The sequence below is a fragment of the Lycorma delicatula genome, chromosome 4, assembly GCF_047948215.1.
Source record: "Lycorma delicatula isolate Av1 chromosome 4, ASM4794821v1, whole genome shotgun sequence".
Taxonomy (NCBI): Eukaryota; Metazoa; Arthropoda; class Insecta; order Hemiptera; family Fulgoridae; genus Lycorma; species Lycorma delicatula.
In genome coordinates, this window is record NC_134458.1 from 126570272 (window position 1) to 126593162 (window position 22891).

Consider the following 22891-nt stretch of genomic DNA (forward strand, 5'->3'; position numbering starts at 1 on the left):
GGTTTCTGAGTTACAAAATTGCTATGAAAAATGGGAAAGCCATTTAAAGTGTTGCGTGACTTCCCAAGTAACTACTTCGAAGGTGATAGAGTTCATGTAGAACTGGATTGTAAATAAAACATTTTTCTGTAACAGTCTCATTACTTTATTTACAGACCTTGACTAATACAGTCAAAATATTTGGTTCGGATGTCACTGTATACAATTGTTAGGAACTTAGTCAACAGTCTTCTGGACAATGGAATTTCCACTTTGCTCAGACAAAAAAATTATATTCACTAAAAGTAAAAACAGCAATATTTTATTGAGTGAATACACTTTACATCTGGTTGTAGTGTTGATATAACAGTACAGGGAAAATAATTAACAAAAAATAAGTCAAACACAATAAATAATGTAGTTTCATTAAAAAACTGAACATTTAATGAAATAGATAAAAAAAAAATTAAGAAATTTCTGTAATGAATGGAAGAAGCTACATGAATTGGCCTGCTACAAAAATCTTTTTGATAGTCAATACAGACGGGAGTTTAATGTTAAAGAAGAAAACAAAGATTTTGTACAAAATTTTGATTTTGATGATTTTATTGAGTAATATTTCAAGAGTATTGTTTTTTAATCAAAATAAAAAGCTGCTGTGAAAAATAATGATTTAATATAATGTAATATTATATATTATTATTTAATATAATTATTGCTCATTAGTTAAACAAATTGCAACATACACATTAGAGAATAAAAAAAAATCCCTTTCAGCATGCTGGAAGGCGGTAGATTTCACTAGTGCTAAGTAGGGGATAAAAAAGATTTCCACCTTAAAATCAAAAAAAAACCTCAAATTTACTCAATACAACAATGGTTGCATATGCAAAAAAGTTTCACATGTTTAGCATACGATAAGCCTCCATTTTCTTACAATCCAGCAACATTTTGGTCATCCATTGCTGTAAGGGTTGATCATATCAAAAATTGTTTCAGACAAAACTTTTAGGTAATGTTTGCAGGACTAATGAAAACTTTAAACCGGTTTGATTCTGCGCATAATAAGGGAGGGATATTTTTTGTCCTTGAAACCCCATTTTTCCACCCACTGGGCCAGTGGTTGGTGATATCAAAAAACTTTACTTAGATAAGTTTTGGGCCCATATCCAAACAATAGCAGGAATTTTAAACAAATTTGATATCTTATTTAATACAAAAGTTATAGCAATATTTTGTTTTTTTGAAAAGCCTCCCCCCTTTTCACACCCATGGTCTGATTTTTCCCATTAACAAACTCAACAGAGATTTTGGGTCATTATATTTTATGTATCAATTTGAAAGTGACTGGCTCACAATTACAGCAGTTATTTTACCTACAAGAAAGTGAAATATATATATATATATATATATATACAAATATATGTTGTAAATGTATAGATAAATTTTTCAACGGATGGCGGTTTTGGGGTCTGGGGGATGTGAAACACGAAGATAAGTCAAATCATGGTACCCATTACAATAGGTAGCTTTCTTATTAAATTTACCTAAAAAAATAATTTAACATAATTAAAAATTAGCTGTTTTATGATAATTTCTTATTAATAGATGAAAATTTATTTAGAATCCAAATCAACCTAATCCATTTAATGCAGTTGCACACCTTATTGTAACAAATTTTTGGCAAAACATGTTATCCCATCCAAATTTTCTAGTTAAATTTATATAATATTTTTAACAAATTATTTTTGTAAACTTCAAAATAAATAAAATATTGTTTGAAAATATAAATTTTTAAATATATATATATTTTTACAATAACTTTACACAAATAAATATACTTACAAACTTGTACGTGCCCAGTTACTATTTTAAGAAGGCTTTTAAAAAGCAAAATATATTTTTAAAATATTCTGACACCATAGGTAAGTGAACTACAAATATATAAACTTTTGTGTTTTCTTAAAAATTTGTTTATTTGAATTAGAGAAGTTTTGCAACTTACATTCTAAATTCTTTCAATTCTGATGGTTTGAAGTTGGGGGCAAATTAAAAACATTTACAAAAACCTCATTAAAACTTATCTGACAGATTTGAAAATTAAATTTGTCAAATTAAGGGTTCTGAAACAGAAAAATTCATCTGAAATGAAAATTTGTTATTGGTCTTCATCATATTCCATGCTGCCTCCAATATTATTATATGTGCATTATATTTTATATTATTTTTATATGCGCATGCCTAACCAAAATTCACTGAATAGATGAAAATATATATTCATTGAATTTATGACTAAAAGTCCTTAGTTTTAGAATTATACAACAGTATAATTATAACCTAATGATTTACCTAGCCTAACGTAAAGCTGATTTACATTTAAAATGTTGAATTTACATACCATTCTAAAAATACACTACTTATTTTTAAAAATACTACAAAAAATCTAATAGACTGAATAAAACTATAAGTTCTAACATTTTGTGATTTATCCAAATGATCAATTATTTTTTCATTAGGACTCTTGTTCAACTTCAACGTAGTTTAAAACACATTTCGAAGATTTACGTGAGTTAATACTTTTTCCTAACAAAACTTCCGTTTTTCGCATCTTGTTTTTCTTCCGCTTTGCTTCCGTGATATGTTTGGAAAATAATCAGATTTTGTTTTATGAAAATACAAAAAGATATTTTAAAAACTTCTTCAGTAATCTATTTTAATAATTGAAATTAACATGAAATTTAATTAATATTTGTATTGCGCTTTCAGATTTTATTAATTTATTAATCTTTCAGTTTTAAATAAAATGTTAGTTAACATTCCAGTGAGTAGATTTTTTTTTTTTATTAAATAAAGTAATCGTAATTTTTAATTTAGACCGTTGGCTGCAATGAGATATTGTTGCTTATGTGGGTTAATTTTGACCTTTCAGAAGTAATTCATATCTTAGGTATCAAAATATTTGAGTGTTGTAATAAACATAAATTTTAATTTTTAAAATCCTTGTTGACAAATTTTTAATTGGATTCGTAGAAGTTTGTAAGTATATTTATTTATTTACAAGTTACTGTAAAATTATAACTAAGAAACTTGTAGGTTATCTTGAAAAAAAAAACGTAGGTGTAATAAATATTTATTGTAATCTGATTTATTTACGAAGTGTAAAGTTGGGTTGAATGGAATCCTACTATTAGTCATTTTATCTGGCAGAGTTTTGTAATTTCATTAATCTTCGACTTATCATTTTTGACCAAATTAAGTTGCATAGCTCATATTAATGGTATCAAAAAGATTTTTTTGAAAATTTACTCTGGTCATTATGATTATTTCTAATAAATTGATTTAAAGTAATTTATAAACGATAAATAATTCTTTACTAGGTTTTCTGACATGTAATTAGTTTTTTCTTTATTTACCCGTTTAACGTTTATATTGGCTGAACTTTAATATAAGCAATTAACAAAGATAATTTCAGTTATTATTATAATGTTTAGCACTTAACAGGAAATGTTATAGCAGATATACAAATGACCCCTTTTTAATTGCTATGGCTATTAAAATATTACATAATTGAGAAGATCGTTATAGTAATACATTTTTTCCGTACATTAACTGGGATTTACATATTGAGATATTTTTCCCCTTATTTGTCAACATGGAATAAAGTTTTACATTGGTGCATTTTTGCCATTTAAACATCAATTTGTCGGCAAATGAACTTTCTGTGATAAAAAAAATTAATCCAAAGTTGCCTACAGCTTAGAATCCAGTATTTTAAAACTGGATAGTTTTAAGCATGCAAATCAAGAACTTTATTTGCTGAAGGTATAAAATGAAATTTGATTAGTCACAATGTAAAAGACCGGTTGGTAGTTGTGAGGAATTAACTTGGATTTTTTTCTTATTTTATTTAATATACCATATTAAAATGCCTAAGATAAGGATAACACAAGATTTAAGTGTTGGAAAGCAAGTTTGGACTGTGAGGTTCAAACGACTCAAGGTCAAAGTCTGCACCATGTTTATCCAATCAGCAGTCAGTTTTGAGTTATGGCGACATTGTTCTGTAAAGGGAGGTTAGGGTTAAGGTTAGAGTTTGAGTAGTAAACCGTAAACTAACTGTAGTAGTCAACAGATTTGGGCTCTGAGTGAACTATTGAAGATGACTAACAGCGCTCTTTGTGAGATGATTATCTCTGTCATATATATGATGTATAACAGAACATATGGTGTAATCTCTCTGTAGAGACTATATTTCCATCAATATACATATATTCTACCAAGCCCTCTACGAAATGGTGTTAAGTATTTCCATATCATATAGCAATCTGAACAGTTTTCAATAACTCACAAAACTGATAGCCAGTTGACTAGAGTACTGATAACACTGCGTGAACTTTGACCTTCTACTGATCATTCACTGTCCAAACCTGCTCTCTGACACTTAGATGTTGTTTTCCTGATCCTAAGCATATCCACTGTGGTATATTAAAGTATGACAAAATTGAGGTTAAGTAATTTCTGAGATTTACTCAAATATGGGTTTCCCTTTATTTTTCTACACGAGGAATAAATTTTTTATTCCATACAAAACACACTGGTGTTTTTTTAATTTGCCATTTTAATATCCACTTGCCAGCTAATGAACTTCATAAATTTTATGTAATGCAATTGAAAATTCCCCAAAGCTCTGAATCCATTACAAGTGTGGTGGAGTACATTTAAGACAATACCAGTGAGAGGTTCATATACTTCATTTTTTTAAGCACACAAATTGATAACTTTGAAGAATTATATTACTGGTAGTAAAGATACAAAATATATATATATAATATATATAATATAATATATATATATAAATAAAATATGAAAATTAATATTAAGTCATATGTAAAAGACCTGTTATGATATCTAATATGCAGAGGTGTAAAAATACAAAAATAACGTAATTGCACAATTATAGAGATATTTAGGTGACGACCTCTTATTATAAAATGTTTAAAATTTTTATTGAAAATGTTTCAGGTTAATATAAGTTAAAAATGGGTTCAGGTGAGCATGACCATCACCACAAAGTAAAAATACCTGACTATAGGATATATAAGGTGGAAGATGTACCTGAATTGGTTCAGGTTAAAAGTAAACTTTCTAATATAGGACTTAAAGATCCATGGTTGAGGTAAAATCTCCTGTATTTTCTTTTTAAATATTTTTGCTTGGTAAACTTACTTACCCTACTTAGTTTTAAAGATGTAATATTTCAATTAAAATTTGTTTTTGTAATTCTATTTTATTTGTATTATCCAGTGTAAAGAAATAGATCTAAAACGATAAAAGTAGTTCTGTTATGTATCAGTTTTACAAATTGTAATAAAACCGATCAGTCTTATAGTTTGTGAAAAGACCCATGTAGCATCACTTGCTGTGCCCACAGAACTGCAGATGAGTTTTTCTAATGCTTGTCTGAAGATTTATTATAGTGCAGTTAATTTCATTTTTGTGTAGGTAAAACTACTAAACTTTTACCCAGTTGTAATTTTTTTTACATTAAGTAAAGGATTTAGTGATTATTTAAATTTAGTTGCTTATTTAATTTTATGTGATTGTTTAATGATGTTTGATCCATTTTTATTTTTTTTTTGTTCTTATAGCAATGAAATGGGTTTGGTTCTTAACTGAAATTATTACAAATTTGATTTTATATGTAACTTAATTTGTCATAAACTTTTGTCTTTTAAAATTAGATTGTTTTACTAAAAATAAGGTTACATAGGTTAACCTTCTCCTATCGTGTACATTCAAACCTACCCACCGTAGTCAGTATTTTTGTTGCAGAGCTGCATGCTGTTAATAAGGCCTTAAATATAATTAGCCCAATATTTTGACACATATACACTTGTCTACTTGGATCCATTACTGCCATACAGGTGATTGGTGACATGTACTCCAAACACCCTATTGTCTGTGGGATTGTTTTTTTCTCAAATGACTCAATGTAGTACATCTGTGAGCTTCTGCTGAATCCCTAGACATATTGTAATTTCATGAAATGAACGCATTATTACGTCAAAAAGGTGTTTCTTCCAGCCTCCTTTCGCCAATCTCATTATTTCAAATGATCTTACCTGTTTTTTCAAGAGGGTTGATGAGTGGCAAACTGAATGGAATGCTACCATGAACAATAAACTTTACCTAATTAAGATCACTGTATCACCGTGGAGCTTCTCATGCAGAAATAACCCTCAAGGAGTTTATTGTTTGCCGTTTGCGAATAGGGAACATAGGCTCGCTCATGGATATGACTGCTCAGATGAAGGGTATGAGGGCATCTGATCTTGGCTCAGATGCACCTGTTTGTGCTCACTGCAACTGCCAACTAACTGTGCACCACATCCTTGTGGTTATATGGCATTGTGTGACAATAAACTAGAATCTGACATGTGGAAATGTGCTAGGGAATAATGAAATGTGCACAGGAAAAAAATTAGGATTACGAAAAAATCTTTTCAGACTTGATTTTGAGGAAATATTTTTTACATTTTATCATGAGGCATTGTAATTTCATGACCACTTGTCCCAAAGATATTTATCTGTTTTTGTAGGGTAGGTTGGCTTCATTTGCAGCAATGTTCTGTCTGGTTTAAGTAATACTATTTTTGGCAAAAGAAATAGTTTTATGTAATATAATCATATAATATTCAAAGATGCAGTAAAAAAATTGAATATTCAAATAGAAACTACATTCAATAGAAACATTCAAATAAAAATGTATTTTATTTTATAAAGTAAAAATATACCTATTATAGCACTATTTTTTTTCATAACTACAAATAGTGTAGTTTTTATTATAGTAAAACAAGTTAATGTAAAATTAGCTCTTGTAGAAAAATATTTGAATTGCTTGATCTTGGGACTTCTACATTTAAATAGAAAAAAGTATCATCATACAGGCTGATAGCTTGGGGTGTAAATAAGAGGTTTGTCTCAAAGTAGATTTACTGATTTTCTTGTATGGATGTGTCTATACACACACTGGTTTGTTACAAGTGAGTTATGTAAAGCTGTATTATTCAATCTGTTTGTCATACAAGGATATTGTTGAAAAATGGTATGCTATTAAATTTTCTGCGAATCTCAATAAATATTCCCATAGATACTTGATTATTTAACAGAAGACTTCAGAGTTGTCACTCTTTCAACACTTATGGTTTTTAAGAAAGAGGACTGAGAAAATATTTAGATAAATTCATCCTGGAAAGATCTATCTTAACAAATAATCAAATTATAGAAATGCTGTGAACTGTGATGTCAAAAGACCACTGAGTATAAGAATTTTTGGATGAAAAACAGTTCACAGAATTCTGAGATCAAAAGATTTATGCTGAATTATTGCTCTCTTCTATGGAGATTAAGTAAAATGGTTATAAATTAATAAACACTGGAGAAAAGCTATCAGCATATGTACTGCAATAAAAAAATGTTATTAATTGCTCGTCTAATTGTAAAAATAAAACTGATAAATTACTGGCATCAGTATAAATCATACTTAATAAAAAAAAAAAATCCTTTAATCACAGAGCCCAAAATGTGCTGTATTTGCCCTGGTTTGCTAGACTCTTGTCCCTCATTTGAACATTACTTTGTTACTACTGCTCATTTTTAGTCATCGTTCATCCTAAAATGAAAAAAAAATCAAATTTATTTAAAATCTATAAAATTCCAAAACTATATTAGAAACTATATCAGAAATACAAGAGTTAGTAAAATTTTTACTTTTCACATAAAGGGTCAGATATTTTGCATTTTTAAATATAAATCATTTTAAACTACAATAAATGTGCTACATAACCATAACCATATTTAGAAATGTTTATTATTGGATCTAAAATATGGAACATGCATTGTTTCTTCCTAAATTGTTTGTTGAAATCTGAACATTTGGGGGGTATAAAAAAAAAAAAAAAAAAAAAAAAAAAAAAAAAAAAAATAAATAAAAAAAATTTGGGGGGTATATTATGCCTGTTATTAGTGCACTAATCATTTAATAATTTAAAAAATCTTGTTTAAAAACCTTTTTGAAAGATGTTTGCAAAGTTTCACTGATCTTTTATTTTTTGGGCAAATGAGTTGTTTTAAATTTATTATTTATATATTTTTACAAATAAACTAGTGTATTAATTTTTATTTTATTGTCAATATCATAATTACCGTAGTTTCACAATTGTCATGTCATTGTGATTTATATCTGGTGATAAAAGATAAATTTGCAACAGATGTGGCAGTCAAGGTAAAGTGCCCAAAACGCTTGTTTGTCATATAATTATTTAATTGTAAGTTAAAAAGGTTATTCAAATCTATACGTTATATGAATTATAAAGAATAAAAAGTTAGCAAATGTAAATTGTAATCTTATGAGAATGTCTGTAATGTACTAAACAAACTGAAGCAAGAAATTAGTTTGATCGAGAAAAAAAACCAAAACCTTCAGTATTTTTTGGACTGTCTGTTATTTCTTATTCATGACTGCTGTATTATTTTTATTATAAAATAAGTAAATTCGTTTTTTTGTAAGACAGTAAAAATTTATCATACATCAATTATGCTGTGAAAGTAATAAAATTATGTTCCTATCCATAAGCATTTAAATATATCCAAAGAAAGGATAAAGTATCAAACAAAATCAGGCATACAGGAGGAATATATGAAATATTTATTGTTAATTATCAAAGCTAGGTTTTGTTTTTCTGACTATTTTTCAGCATTATCCTGTAAATAAAATTTTACATTTTATATTTAAAAACTTATACATTTTAGGTAATAATAAATATGCATTCCTAATTATAAAACAAAAATATAGGAAGTATGAAACTAAATAACCCTTCATATGCTAACTCTGTTAGCATATATTCATTAATGCTAATAGCATTGAATGAATTAGTCTATCCATTTTACCATGGTTTCACTGTTAATTTCCCTTACATTTACCGAATGTCTGAAAAAGAAATTCAGTTTTAAGAAAAGGTTTTTATTTTATAGAATATAGCATTCACAATCAGATAGCAGCTGTATGGCAAGCTGTTATGAGCTTGGGCTTTAGTACCATGGTATCACCACAAGAAAAAGCAGTGTAAGAAACAAAATCAGATGTATTGTACAAAGAAACTATGAGTCTGTTGTATAAATTTTCTGAGTGGCAAAATAATGATGCAAGCAGTTTTTGGAAAGGACACTCACCAGTAGGCCTAAAACAAGTGCTGAACAACACAGGAATAATGTGACTGTCCTAAATGCTCTAAATGAAAGAAGTCCAAAACATTCAGTTCACTATAAATATTCCTATAACCACTGTCCATGATGTTCTTCATAAGCAATTGAAACTTTGGGCTTACAAAGTGCAGCTAATCCACATGAACATTTCATGTTCATGGATTTATAAATTGCCATAATTGTTAAGGGTCAGAAAAAAACACAAGTCTGTGGAATTCATCTGCAATTGTTCGGTGTGATAGATCAAGCATAATCTAATTTCTGGGCTCATTTTTTTTCATGAGCAGACTATTGTGGGCATAGTATACTTGGACATGTCAGAGAACTTTGTGTTTCTGCAGTTTATGGAGGGCTTAATTTTCCATCAGGATGGAGTCCCTTTAAATCATGCAGAAGTTGTGCGAACTGCATTCAACTGGATAGCCAGTGAAGCTTAGATTGCTTGGCCATCATGAAGTCCCAATTTGATGTCTAAAGACATTGTATATAGTCTCTTGACTACCTGTAACCAAAGAATAACAGCAGCTGTGAGCTTATGATTCATTCCATATTCTGTGAGCATGTCAGCAGGAAGTGGATTATCAGTTTGACATCTACATTGTTAAAACAGATACATGTCAAGTGAAGTCAACCACAAGCTTGGTACTGCAGCTTTCATTAACACAACTTGACAGCTCTGCAGAATGAGTTTTTATGTGATTGATAGTATACAAACACTTTAACATCTAATTATGCAAAGCATATGCTGTAAAATTAACAATAACAAAATCATGTCCTACAATTCCATTTTATTAAGGTGGCAATGTTTGGTTTAATTTTTTTATGTAGGTTTTGGCTTTTCAAAAATTAAAATTTTAAATTGAGGTCAAATTTTTAAGTAGAATTTTAGTAAAACTGATTTTTAGGTTAAAAAATAGCATTCTTCAGTTTGAATCGGAGATACTAAATATTATTAAAAAATACAAATCCACCTTACCAGCAATTGATTTTGAACTTAAGATCTTTCAGTCCTTAGACCATTGTCAGGAGATTTAAATATTATAAAATAGTTAAAAAATAAAAATATACTAGCAGTCATGACTGACTGCTAGTTATCAATATACTGATTGAAATGTACAGTGTAATCTGATGGGATAAAATGAAATCAACAGAAATTATTTTTTTTTTCTCTTTATAACTGCATTTAGGGTCTGCTTAAACAATTTAAATTTAAAAAATTTTTGCTCATTCATTAAATTTTTTTGTTACTGTAAACATATTTTTCTAGAGTATTAAAAATAATTATAAGACATGTCCAACATTTTCAATCTTAGTGTTACATTTATGATGTTACAATCTTCACAAACCAAACTATTATACCCCTTGTTAATCAAGATTAGTATCATTATGATATCTTATAATTATTAATATATTAACATATTATTTGTAGTATATGCACAGGTGTTAATTCAGTTCTTAGACTGAATGGAGTATTTTTTATCTGGTAATTTTATATTTTTAGTTATTTGTTATTTTATTGTATAATTTATATATAGTATTATAACCATTAGCAATAGCAATATATTTATTACTATTTCTTTATCATTTTTGAGATAAAATGGTAAAAATGCTCTATAAAAATGCATTAAACAGCCATCTTTTGGGACCATGGATGAAATGAATTGAAATTGTCATTTAAAGAAGGTTTAAGATAGATTTCTAAATTTATTTTATATATATTTTAACTTTATTAAATTTATCCTGATCTCATTTTGTCATTTTGAATATTTCCATTATCTATGATTATGGTGTCAACATTGTTTATATAACATATCATGTTATATAACTTCTAAAAATTGTAGGTATTTCTGCCACAATTGCTGATAATGTTTCACCCATTGCCAAACCGAATGGATGTTTATAACATTGGTTATTAAGAGTAAAAGAACAATTCCAACATAATTTTATCATTTAAATTAATTCATTTATATAATGTATATTTACATCTTTATTATTATTTAACGATTGTAAAGTTTTATGTCTATTAGAGTACATATTGCAAATATCTAAAGATGTGCATTTTGAATTGTTAATTTTATGTAAAAGATCTATAATATTATAACCATTTTTTAACGTGTATGTAACAGTACAACCTCATTTAATACAGACCTCATTCAACTAGACTTCCAGATTATTTGGACTGATATTGGGAAAGGCAGTGTTTTTTTAAATTCTTGTACTTACTGCAAACAAGAAAAGCAGTACAGTACCAGAATTCACTGAACATTGTAATTGTAAGGTGTAGTTTGCTACAGCAGTGATAGTGATTGAAATTTTGTGTTCTGCATGGTGTAATTTAGTGGAATGGCAACCAAACAAAAGAGGGTAGTCATTTCCATGGAAGAAAAACTTAATGTGCTATTTCATATAGATAAATATAATTAGTTGCTATTTCATATAATTAGTTGCAGGAAATAACTATTTCAGATGCGGTTTACCCAAGAGGGAGCATAGGGTTTTCTACATAAGGTGCCATTTTACAATTTAAGGCTCTAATTTTAAATGACAAAGTGGTGATCCATCATTCACAGCAAGTTCAGGTTTGTTAGATAAAATGGAAGGCTTGCCACAGAATACAGCTCACTGTATCAGGGGATCATGCTGCTAGCAAAAATCAATATCTCAGATTTTCAATGCTGATGAGATCCATTGCTCATTTACGTAGCATTAAAATGCTGCCTAAAAACCTCTCACCTCAGAATTGAACTCTGCTGTTAAGGAGGAAGTTTGTAAGCAAAGGGTGATTCTTTTGTGCAGTAATGCATCAGGCAAAGTTGAAGCTCCCAATTCTTGTGATAGGATTGGCTATAATATTTCTTTGGGTGGTATACAGGTCACAAAAATCAGCATGGATATTTTGTGAAATATTTAAAGAATAGTGTTTCTTCATTTTTCATCCCCGAAGTGAGAATAGCTACCACATTAAGAGTTTTATTTATCAGCAGTTGTTATTTGCCATACAAATGCAGATTACATGAGAGACGGTGAATCTTACCTGCAAAAACTACAGCACTCTTACCTGCTGTTTACAACCTTTAGACAAAGTTGTAATAGAAGCCTTCAAACGACATTACAGAAAAAATTTTTAAAAGAAATAGTAAGGAAGCTAGGAAGCTCTAAATGATTTAGATTAACTTAAACAGATTAATATTTGAATAGTAATTTAGAGTGCTTCAGCACGGAACCAAATTAGTGCTTCTACTAGAAATCTGGCTAGAAATAAAATCTGAAACACTGAGATGACTGCTGAAATAAAGTTCCTTAAAACAACTTATTCATTGTTTAGAAGATTCATGGGCTGTCGTAAGATGAAGACTTAGCTTAATGGATGGACTACGAAAATGATGTAGATCCTAGTGTCTAAGTTTTTAATGTCTTCAAAATCATTATAAATTGCAATTTTTTTCTCTTGTCCTATGTGTATATACCTACAATTTTTAGAGGATATAACAGTGATAACTGTTGATGACACCATAATCATATATAATACCCTAAAATGTTTACAAGATAAGCAGCAAAAATCTAGGGTTTTTTTAAATCCTTAAAAATTTTTTAAAGTTGATTTAAGTTTCAACATCTTACATTAATACTGTAGTGATTTTTCATCATTAAGTTGTAGTATATATAATAAATTTCCAGATTATATAGACTTTCATTCATCTGGACAATGTCCAGTCCCATCTAGTACAGTTATACTGGGTTGTACTGTATATGTATTTATGAAGTTTTTAATGTCTTTAAAATCATTATAAATTGCTTAATTTTTTCTCTTTTGTCCTATGTGTATATACCTACAATTTTTATAGAGAAAACTGACGTTAAGAACCCAGCATAACAGCATCAACATAACAGTTAACATAGTGATAAATGTTGTGTTGATGACACCATAATCATACATAATACCCTAAAATGTTTACAAGATAAGCAGCAAAAAATCAAGCATCATTAAAGCAAAAAACTATGAAGGATTTTTTTAAAAATAAATATTGATGTAGCTGTAAGTTTGAATTTATATTTCAATTACTGTAAAAGTTATTTTGTTAATATGTACAGAGTTGATTTTAAGTTTCAACATCTTACATTAATACTGTAGTGATTTCATCAAGTTGTAGTATATATTATAAATTTCCAGATTTTCTAGACAATTTCCAGTCCCATCTAGTATGGTTAAACTGGGTTGTACTGTAAAATTTACCATGGAAATATAAATTTACAATTGTTTAAATATTAACAAAATAATTTAAATATTAACAAAATAATTTAAATATTAACAAAATAATACAAATATTTTAACAAAATAATTGAGATATATCGTAAACCTTCAAATGATAATTTAATTAATTTCATTTGCATTTCATCCATGGTCCCAAAAGATGGCTGTTTTAATGCCATTTTTTTATAGAGCCTTGCATTATCTAAAAAATGATGTAAAAATCTAAAAATATTGCTATTGCAAATGGTTAATATTGTAAATAAATTATACAATAAAATAAATAAAAAAATCAATAGAAGTAAAAATATAAATTTATTACCAGATGAATATTTTTTTTCTCTTTAACACCTTCATATACAATATTTTTTTGGTAGGGTACCTAGTTTTTATTTTTCAGTAGGGTAGACTGATGATACCGTTCTGAAGTCGCACATACCTACTGCAGCACTCCTCCCACTAGGCAATTAAATCACGCAAGTTATTATTGTCGCACTTATTGCATTAGTTTAGTCCTTAATTTGAGCAAAGTTTAATGTGTACCAAATTTCTGAAAAGTGCCTCTTTGTAAGATAGCTGACTATCTTGGAATATTTACATACTATGGCAATGTTTTAATTTGTGAGAAAAATATTTTGTGCACAAAAAGTTTCAAATAGACCAGCATGTCTCCATATTGCAGGATTGCAAAAGAAAGGCCTACAGGAACAACTTATAACGCGGCAAGTAGCAGTGATTTTACTTCCAAAGAAACATTGTTTACAGTGAAGCATTGTTTACAAGTAATATTCCACAAACTTACAAATCAAAGTTTTCTGCAAAAATATTGGAAGAAATACGCAATGAACTCAAGGATGGCATTATTTGGATTTCAACTGATGAAACTGACAGTTGTGGCAGTTACATTGTGAATTTGTCTGTGCATTAAAACTAGAGCCTTCTTTTTCTATCTGGTGGCCTGCAAAGACCTTGAAAATACAAATCATTCTACAACCTAATTAAATGAGCTTATTAAAAAAATATTCCTGAATCTTCTACAGATGAAAGTGTATATATTTCTCTCAGATGCTGCTTGCTATATGAACAAGGCAGCTAAATCCCTCAGTATTTTATCGCAATTTGATTCATGAGAGTGCTTTGCTCACGAAGTACATCAATTTGCTGAAGTATGATCCACATTTGGGAATGTAAATGAACTGATTTCATCAACAAAGAAAGTGTTTAAGGCACCTGCTCACAATAAGGCCTACAAAGAAAAACTGCCAAATGTGCCTTTACCTCTTGAACCAGTGGTAACTTGATGGGGAAGTAGATTGAATCTGTACTGTTGAACATTTTGAGGCCATCAAAGCTGTCGTAAATGACTACAAGGAAGCATTTAATGATTCTAGTATAAAAAAAAATCATAGCTATGATTAGCACTCATATTTTTCTCCCCCCCACATACCTTCGAATTACCAGAACCTTATGTAAACTTAAAGGAAAATTTGAAAACATTTTTGAACAACCACCCAGGCTTTGAACCTTTGTGTCGAATTGATAGTTTTATTAATTGGATGGGTGAACTTTTGCTGGAAGCAAAGTGCTAACATAGCACCCAAATTCAAATACTGCCCAGTTACCTCAGTGGATGTGAAACTATCCTTATCCAAATCTTACTACCGAACATTGCGAACAGTACCTGTCATTTACATTTACAAAAGTAACAATGTTAAATAATTATCAAATTTATCAATATGTTATTCAACCACTTAGTAATTTTATGGCAATTTTGAAATAAAAAAACAAATAAAGTAAATAAATAATAAAGTTTCATATTTTGACACTTCATGAATATATTTTAACCATTCTTCATGCATATTTGCATGAATATTTTAAGTGTTTTATGTTGCATATAGTCTAGCCTCTATTGATAAACAAGGGGTATATAGTTTGGGTTGTGAAGATGAATGGCAAAAGAACACATGGATAGTATATAAAACATAGTATTATGTATAGTATATTATTACATACATGGTATAAAAAAAATGGATAGTATTATTATAATACATCTGATTTAGAAAAATCACATTTACAGTATACAAAAAAATCTAATTCTTCATTTTATATTTTTAATATCCTGACGATGGTCTAAGGATTGAAAGATCTTAGTAGTTCAAAATTAATTGCTGGTAAGGTGGATTTGTACTTCTTAATAATTTATTAATATAGCAGTGGTAACCATGTTTGAGAAAATAAATTAAATTGATGACTAGTGTAAAATATTTTGTTTGATGTTATTAAATTATATGTTGAGTGTGCACTGGTACACTAAGTACGCTATATTTTTTAAGTTAATAGATGTGTATCTTAGTCATAGATTTTGCTGTTAACAAGAAACATGATTTCACGATTAAAGGCTCCATAATTTCTAAGATTGCAAATTAACTAAGTAATCATGTTGCTCTTAAGACTCATCTAAGCCTTGGTAATATGTTTTTGCTCTTTATTTTAATCAAGTTCATTGAGCATCCTCAACACTGATAATACTTAAAAAAGTGTATACAATAACTATGGTTGCAATATTAAAAAATAAATATATATAGTGTTATACTAAAACTAAACTAGTTTTAGACTTGTAATAGAAAGTCTAGTAAGTTATTACTAGTCTAGTAATAGAAAAATGTTGATTCCACTTGCATTTTTCAGATTGACTTAAAATAGCTTATTTAATCTGTTGTTGTAATAAAATTTTTACTTTTGTTCCTTTTTGTCAATTTTTCCTTTTCTTACTTTTAACTTCCAATCTTTTTAAGCTAGAAATCTTTCTTCCTTATCTTAATTTTCCTCACCTTATAAAGTTATATTCCTAATGACCAGCAATGAAGGTGTTAATAGAATTAATTTTCATATGTGAAAAAATATTTTCAGGAATGAAGTTTGGAGATTCCATCCATCGTTAGGAACTCGAAAAGAAAGAATAAATTTGTTAGTCTTTCGTGGATTTAAGTATGGTTTTGGTTTGTTTGTAGCAACAATTTTAGCTGAAAAAGCATATGAATATGCCAGTCCTTCATCTTCACATGATCATCATTGAAGTTAATTCTTAAGAAATCTAGTGCTCGCTTCAAAAGTTAATTTAGTATAATTGTTATTCGATTATAAATTAAAATTCTTAATATAAAATAGTGTATGTTGTAATTGTTTAATAATTATTTATATTAACCTTTCTAAAACATTTTTTCATATCCTTTTATATCCATGTTTCCTCAAGTTTTTTTTTTTTAATGTGCTGAGTTAAGCAAAAGTATTTTCAACTGAATGCAGTAAGAATAAAGACTAGACTAGGTATTTTTTTGTTGAGTTTCAAATTTGTATTATTAAACTGAAAAGTACGCTTGTACAAGCTACTGTAATGAGATTGTCTGAATTTTGATAGCAAAGATAGAGTACATTCTCCCTTCACCATAAGTGTCAATGATAATTCTGCTATTATTTGGGTGAATAAAACCATCTGCAGTATGGTAATAATGTAGTTGTAATTAAAATGAAAGCGTAAGCTGATAGATTTTATTTTGTTACAGTACTCTAAATGTACTTTTTTTTACTTTATTTGATGAAAGGTCTAGTACCTTAAATGTCTTAGGAGGTAACGAGTTATTTCTATTTATGTAATATATATTTAGGAAAAAATATTTAAAAAATTTTAAATTATTTTATTTAGGGAGTCAATTTACACAATGATGGATAAAACAAAAAGCTACTAAAAGTACACTATACCAAACCATTTAATTCAGTGAAAAAAATAAGTACATGAAAGAAATTATTTAAATTGTACTGCCCTTAAAATCTGCCGTGTTTTGTGGATGTGAAATAGAACATAATAATGCTGTGGAAATATGTTGAAAATTAAGATCAGTTGGAGATAAACAAAAGGAGGTTTTAACATGGAGAAAAGTGACAAGAGGCAGAATCTTTTAAAAAATAAAACTGGGAAGGTGGGACTTAAGGGCTAGGGCATTTTGGATTCATGTAAACATGATTTTTTTTCATTATTTAATGTGCGACTGGGAATTTATTTTAAGGTACTACTTAACATGTTAAACATATATTATTGTATTGTGCTTATAAATTTTTATTACTAAAAGTTAGGATTACATAAACAGGAGTGGGTTCAAAACTGTTAATTTGATTATATTAACTGTTATATTATAACTGTTATTAATTTTTTTTGGTCTAGTCATTTGACTGATTTGATGCAGCTCTGATTCCCTATTTAGTGCCAAAACAGTTTGTTTTAGATATTCCAAACTTTGCCTGCCTGCACAATTATTCCCATCTACCTGTCCCAAAATCAAAGCGACTATCCCAGGATGCCTTAAGATGTGGCCTGTAAGTCTTGTTTCTTTTAGCTATGTTTTTCAAAATGCTTCATTAATTTGTCGCCTGATCCACCCATCTGATTAACATTCAACTATAGCACCACATTAAGCTTCTAATCTTTATTTCTCAGGTACTCAGATTGTCTAGTTTGCACTTCCGTATAAAGCTATGCTCCAAATGATGAAAGCAAATTATATTTGACTGAAACACTCGTTTTGCCTGTGCGATTTGGCATTTTATATCGCTCCTGCTTTGTATCCATCTTCAGTAATTCTACTTCCATGTACAACCTTTCAGTCCATATACTTTATTTCTACATTATTTCATTACTTTCATGTGGTGGTTCTTGCGTAGGACTTCAACCATGCCATTTATAGTTTCTTATGAATATTTTTTACTCAGCTAGAATTACTACATCAGCAAATCATAGCATCTTCACCTTTTCACTTTGCACTGTACTCTGGATCAAAACTGTTAACATAACTGCTAGTTGTGTAAAGAATAAAGTAACATGGATAGGGAAACATCCTTGTCAAACTCCTTTTTTTATTACTGCTTTCTTATGCTCTACGATTATTGCTGTTTCAGTTTGGTTCCTGTAAATATTAGTAATTCTTTTATCTCTTTACACACCAGTTTGTATAGTCTATCGCTTCCTCACTAGCACTGTGCAGTAATTCTGCAGGTATCAAATAGAGATCTATTAAATGCAGTTCACTACAGAGATCTGTTATTTTAACTTCGGTTTCCTCTCCTATAAGCTTCATCTGTTACCAATGAACATTTATTTCTCTTTCCACTTCTAATCATTTCTTCTTTTGCTAATTTACACTTCCTGTTTATAGTATTTCTTAATTATCAATAGTTCCTTTTACTTTCATCATTAGCATTCTTATACCTAGTACATTCATCCATCAATTGCGTTATATCCTGACATCCAAGGTTTTCTACTAGTTCTCTTTATTCCGCCTAAGTTTGCTTCTGCTGATTTAAGAATTTCCTTATATATTAACCTTATCTACCTTATCTTTTTTACTTAAATCTTTACCTCCTCTTCCTCCAGCTTCTCTAAATTCCACAAATTCATCTGACGTCTTTTCTTCAGGTTTTTAAACCCCTATCTACATATTTCATTATCACTAAATTATGATTGCTATCAATGTCTGCTCGTGGATATGCTTTGCAGTCAAATTTGATGTCTAAAGCTTTGCTTAACCATGATGTTATCTATATGTAGCTTTTTCCATGTGTATATTCTATTATGATTTTTAAACTGGGTGTTGACAATTACTAAATCATACAATACTCAATAAGTCGGTCCCTCTTTTACTTTTGCTCAGCCCATATTCACCCACAACACTTCCTTCCTTGCTTTTTTCGATGCTTGCATTCCAAGTATTGTAATAGACTTAAGATGAATGAATATATGATGAGGTAAGGAATTAATGTAAAATATAATTCACTTAACCTTGGTGATTCTAGGTTAACAAATATTTAAGATTGAAAAAGGGCTTTGAATTATTTTAGAATATGCTGATTCATACAAAAATATGAACAAATATGAGCATTTCATGTTCATATTTGTTCATTGAAATGCAATTTTTCATTCAGCTTTATAAATATAATACTAACCATATCAGAGAGGTATATGTGCAAAAGAAGAGTGGATTAAAGAAAACTGTTCAAAAGTGGAAAGAGAAAGATTTTGGGGTACATAAATTAAAATTTAATTATCAGTACTGAGATCTGAATTTAAGAGAGCACTAAACGATTTAAATAGCAGAAAGACTCCTGGAATACCTGCAGAATTACTGCTCAGTGCGAGTGAGGAAGTGATTGATAGATTATACAAACTGGTGTGTAATATTTATGAAAAAGGGGAAGACTTCAAAAAGTGTTAGTCATGATACCAAATAAAGCAGGAGCAGATAAATGTGAAGAATACGTAACAATTAGCTTAACTAGTCGTCCATCAAAAATCTTAACTAGAATTCTGTACAGAAGAATTGAGAAGAGAGTGGAAGGAAGTGTTAGAAGACCAATTTGGTGTAAGGACAAGTGAAGCAATTTTAGTGCTCAGATTAATAGTAAAAGGAAGATTAAAGGAAAACTTGGTATTTATAAACCTAGAAAAAGCATTTGATAACGTAGACTGGAATAAAATGTTCAGCATGTAAAAAAAATTAGGGTTAAAGTACAGAGATAAAACAGCAATAATTGAAGAACATAAGAAAGAAGCTGTAATAAAAGTCAGACAAGGATGTTCCCTATCAGTTACTTTTTAATCTTTACATAGAACTAGCAGTTAATGATGTTAAAGAACAATATAGATCTGATACAAGGTGAAAAGATAGATGCTATGATTTTCTGTTGATATAGTAATTCTAGTTTAGTTGAGAGGAAAAGAAATCTAGAAGAAACAATTGCATGGATGAAATCCTACGCAGTAACTACCAAAAGAACAAATAATGAAATGTAGTATACATAATGAAGATAGGCCACTGAATGTAAAAATAGGAAGATTATAGTATGGAGGTAGAAGTTTGTATTATTTGGGAACCTGAATTACTAAAGATGGATGAAGCAGGAGCAAATAGCACAGGTGAAACGAGTATCTGAGAAGAAAAGATTGGAAGCTTTTTAAGTGTGGTGCTACAGGAGAATGTTAAAAATCAGATGGATGGATAAAAGCGACAAATGAAGAGGTGTTGTGGCAAATTGATGAAGAAAGAACCATTTGGAAAAGTATGGAATAGAACCATTTGGCATCCTGGAATAGTCGCTTTAATATTGTAGGGACAGGTAGAAGGAAAAATTGTGCAGGTAGGCAAAGTTTGGAATATGTAAAACAAATTGTTAGGGATGTAGGATGTAGTAAGTATACTGAAACGAAACAACTAGCACTAAATAAGGAATCTTGGAAAGTGTGCATCAAACCAGTCAAATGACTGTGAAGACAAAAAATAAATTAATTTCATTAACCATGGCAGTATAATTGCATCATATTCTCAAGGAAAGCAATTCTAGTGATGTAGATAACTAACAACTACCTGTTGCATCCATAATGACTAGGAGGAACAGCTAGTGCAAAACAACAAATTAACATTCTTTTTCTTATGAAACATTATTTCATTGCATGCATCAATTGTGGCAATAAAGTATTACTAAATTAAATATCAAGCAAAATCCTTTTAATTAATGATTTGTTCTAAATAAATAAACCTTCAAAGTACACGAGGCTAATTTCAAGTATCATCAATGTGTTTATAAATCATATACAAGAAGTTTTTTTTTGTATTCTGTGATAAAATTTCAGTTGTTTATATTTGTTGATTTTTACATAGCATTTACAGCTACAGTTTTTTAATGGATTGCAATGAAGCTTCAGATTAGTTTTTAATGATCTGGTCTATCCAGTGAAACAACTAATCTTACGCATGGATCCTTCATGGTATCTGAAATGTTTGTTGCTGTATGTTTTTTTTTTTCACTTTTTTATTTAGTGGCTTAGTATTATTATTTTCCTGATAAGGAAAACAATAATAAGTATTGTTGTACAATCATAAGATTGGACAATTACATCATACTGGACATAGTCTTTCATCTGTTAATATAATATTTATGCAAATTTTTTTTGAGACCAAAATGATAAAGAAATTTTTCTTGTCTCATATTCTTACATGTCTTTTATTCTTATTCCAGCTTAGACATCAAAATATATTTTGTAAAAATCATTTTATACTTTGATGAGAGAAAAATAATATTGAACTTCTGTTCTAAATTGGGTTGCTATATTGGTATTTTATCCTAAAAAAAAATTGTATATAAACTATGAAACAAATTATTTACAATGTTAAAAAGTATTTTAGCATTATGTAATAAATACTAAGTATACCAGTCAGTTTCACATTAGTGTGAAAGTGACCAGTGCTGTTTTAATTACTTATTCAACCTCATTTAAATAAGCACCTTTTGCCAAGAAATCATATGGAGGAATTGAATATAAAAATACATGGTTTATTATAAATGGTTCAACTTGCTCAAAAGATAACTGAAATTAAATTTTTTTGCAAGGTATATAACCCTAGACATATGCTTGTATCAGGTGAAAGTAGACTGTGACTTCATAATGTAGCATATACTGTTTAATGTTAGTGTAGTTTTTCTTAAAATCTGTTTTTTCAGTAATTGCTTATAAAAAATAGTCACCCATCTTAATATAATGGGCTCACCGTTATGTATTATAAAAGCATTCTTAGGTACTCACCATAGAATTTACCTTGGACCATGCCATGTCTAATTACAATGATTTTTTTTTCTTGGGTAAGACTAACTTTATCTTCCATAACTAGTAGTGAGTTAGATTCACTACAAGTTTGGATAATAAAGTTTACAGACTTATTTAGGGATTTAATGTCATTGTGCTTCAAACCAAAAAAATGTGTTTTTTGTCACCAAATATTTCTTTTTACATTAAATATTGTGAAAACTAGGAGATTGTGCTGGGAGCTGTTTTGCAGGTCAAAAAACATGAAATCCGGGTTAAATGTTCTAGCCATAACTTAAAATTCTTGTTCACTTTGTAGAATAAAATTCAAACTGATTACTAGTCCCAGAAAGATGTATATGGTTTGGATTAGGCTGTTTGTACCAAATAAAATATTACAAACTCTATATAGTAAGATAATATGAATCAAATATATACACATGTAATGTTTTCTTTGTTATAAAAAGGGTGTGTGGCTTATATTATAGGATCTAAAATGAGAAAGTTATAATTGCAAGTTAATGTAGGAATTTACTGAAAGATATGATTTGTAGTTAGTTTTAACCAGACGTTTTCTACTCTACTTAAGCAGGTGCCACTAGTAAAATAATTTTCCAAGCTATTCGTATGCTATTATTTTAAAAATAAAATGCAATAATTGAAATATTCTATAAGGTGTTCCCTCCTAATATCACCAGATGGTAATTGTCTTCATAAACTTGATTAGGTTCCATGATTGTAAATACTGTCTGGAAAACATAACTGTGCAT

At 29.0% G+C, this 22891-nt stretch overlaps 1 protein-coding gene across 1 annotated transcript; it reads left to right on the forward strand.

The window, feature by feature from the left end:
- Nucleotides 1-2857: 2857 nt before the first annotated feature.
- Nucleotides 2858-16672, forward strand: ND-B12 (NADH dehydrogenase [ubiquinone] 1 beta subcomplex subunit 3). The gene is made up of 3 exons (XM_075364155.1): nt 2858-3015; nt 5002-5155; nt 16403-16672. Exons 2-3 carry the CDS (start codon nt 5019-5021, stop codon nt 16566-16568), a joined length of 303 nt encoding a protein of 100 aa, XP_075220270.1. The 5' UTR covers nt 2858-3015; nt 5002-5018; the 3' UTR covers nt 16569-16672.
- The last annotated feature ends 6219 nt before the right edge of the window (nt 16673-22891 follow it).

Excerpts from the sequence above, each read along its gene's own strand:
- ND-B12 (XM_075364155.1), top strand. The coding sequence starts at position 5,019 with ATGGGTTCAGGTGAGCATGACCATCACCACAAAGTAAAAATACCTGAC. Across the intron at positions 5,156-16,402 it reads CTTAAAGATCCATGGTTGAG|GAATGAAGTTTGGAGATTCC; the intron begins GTAAAATCTCCT and ends AAATATTTTCAG.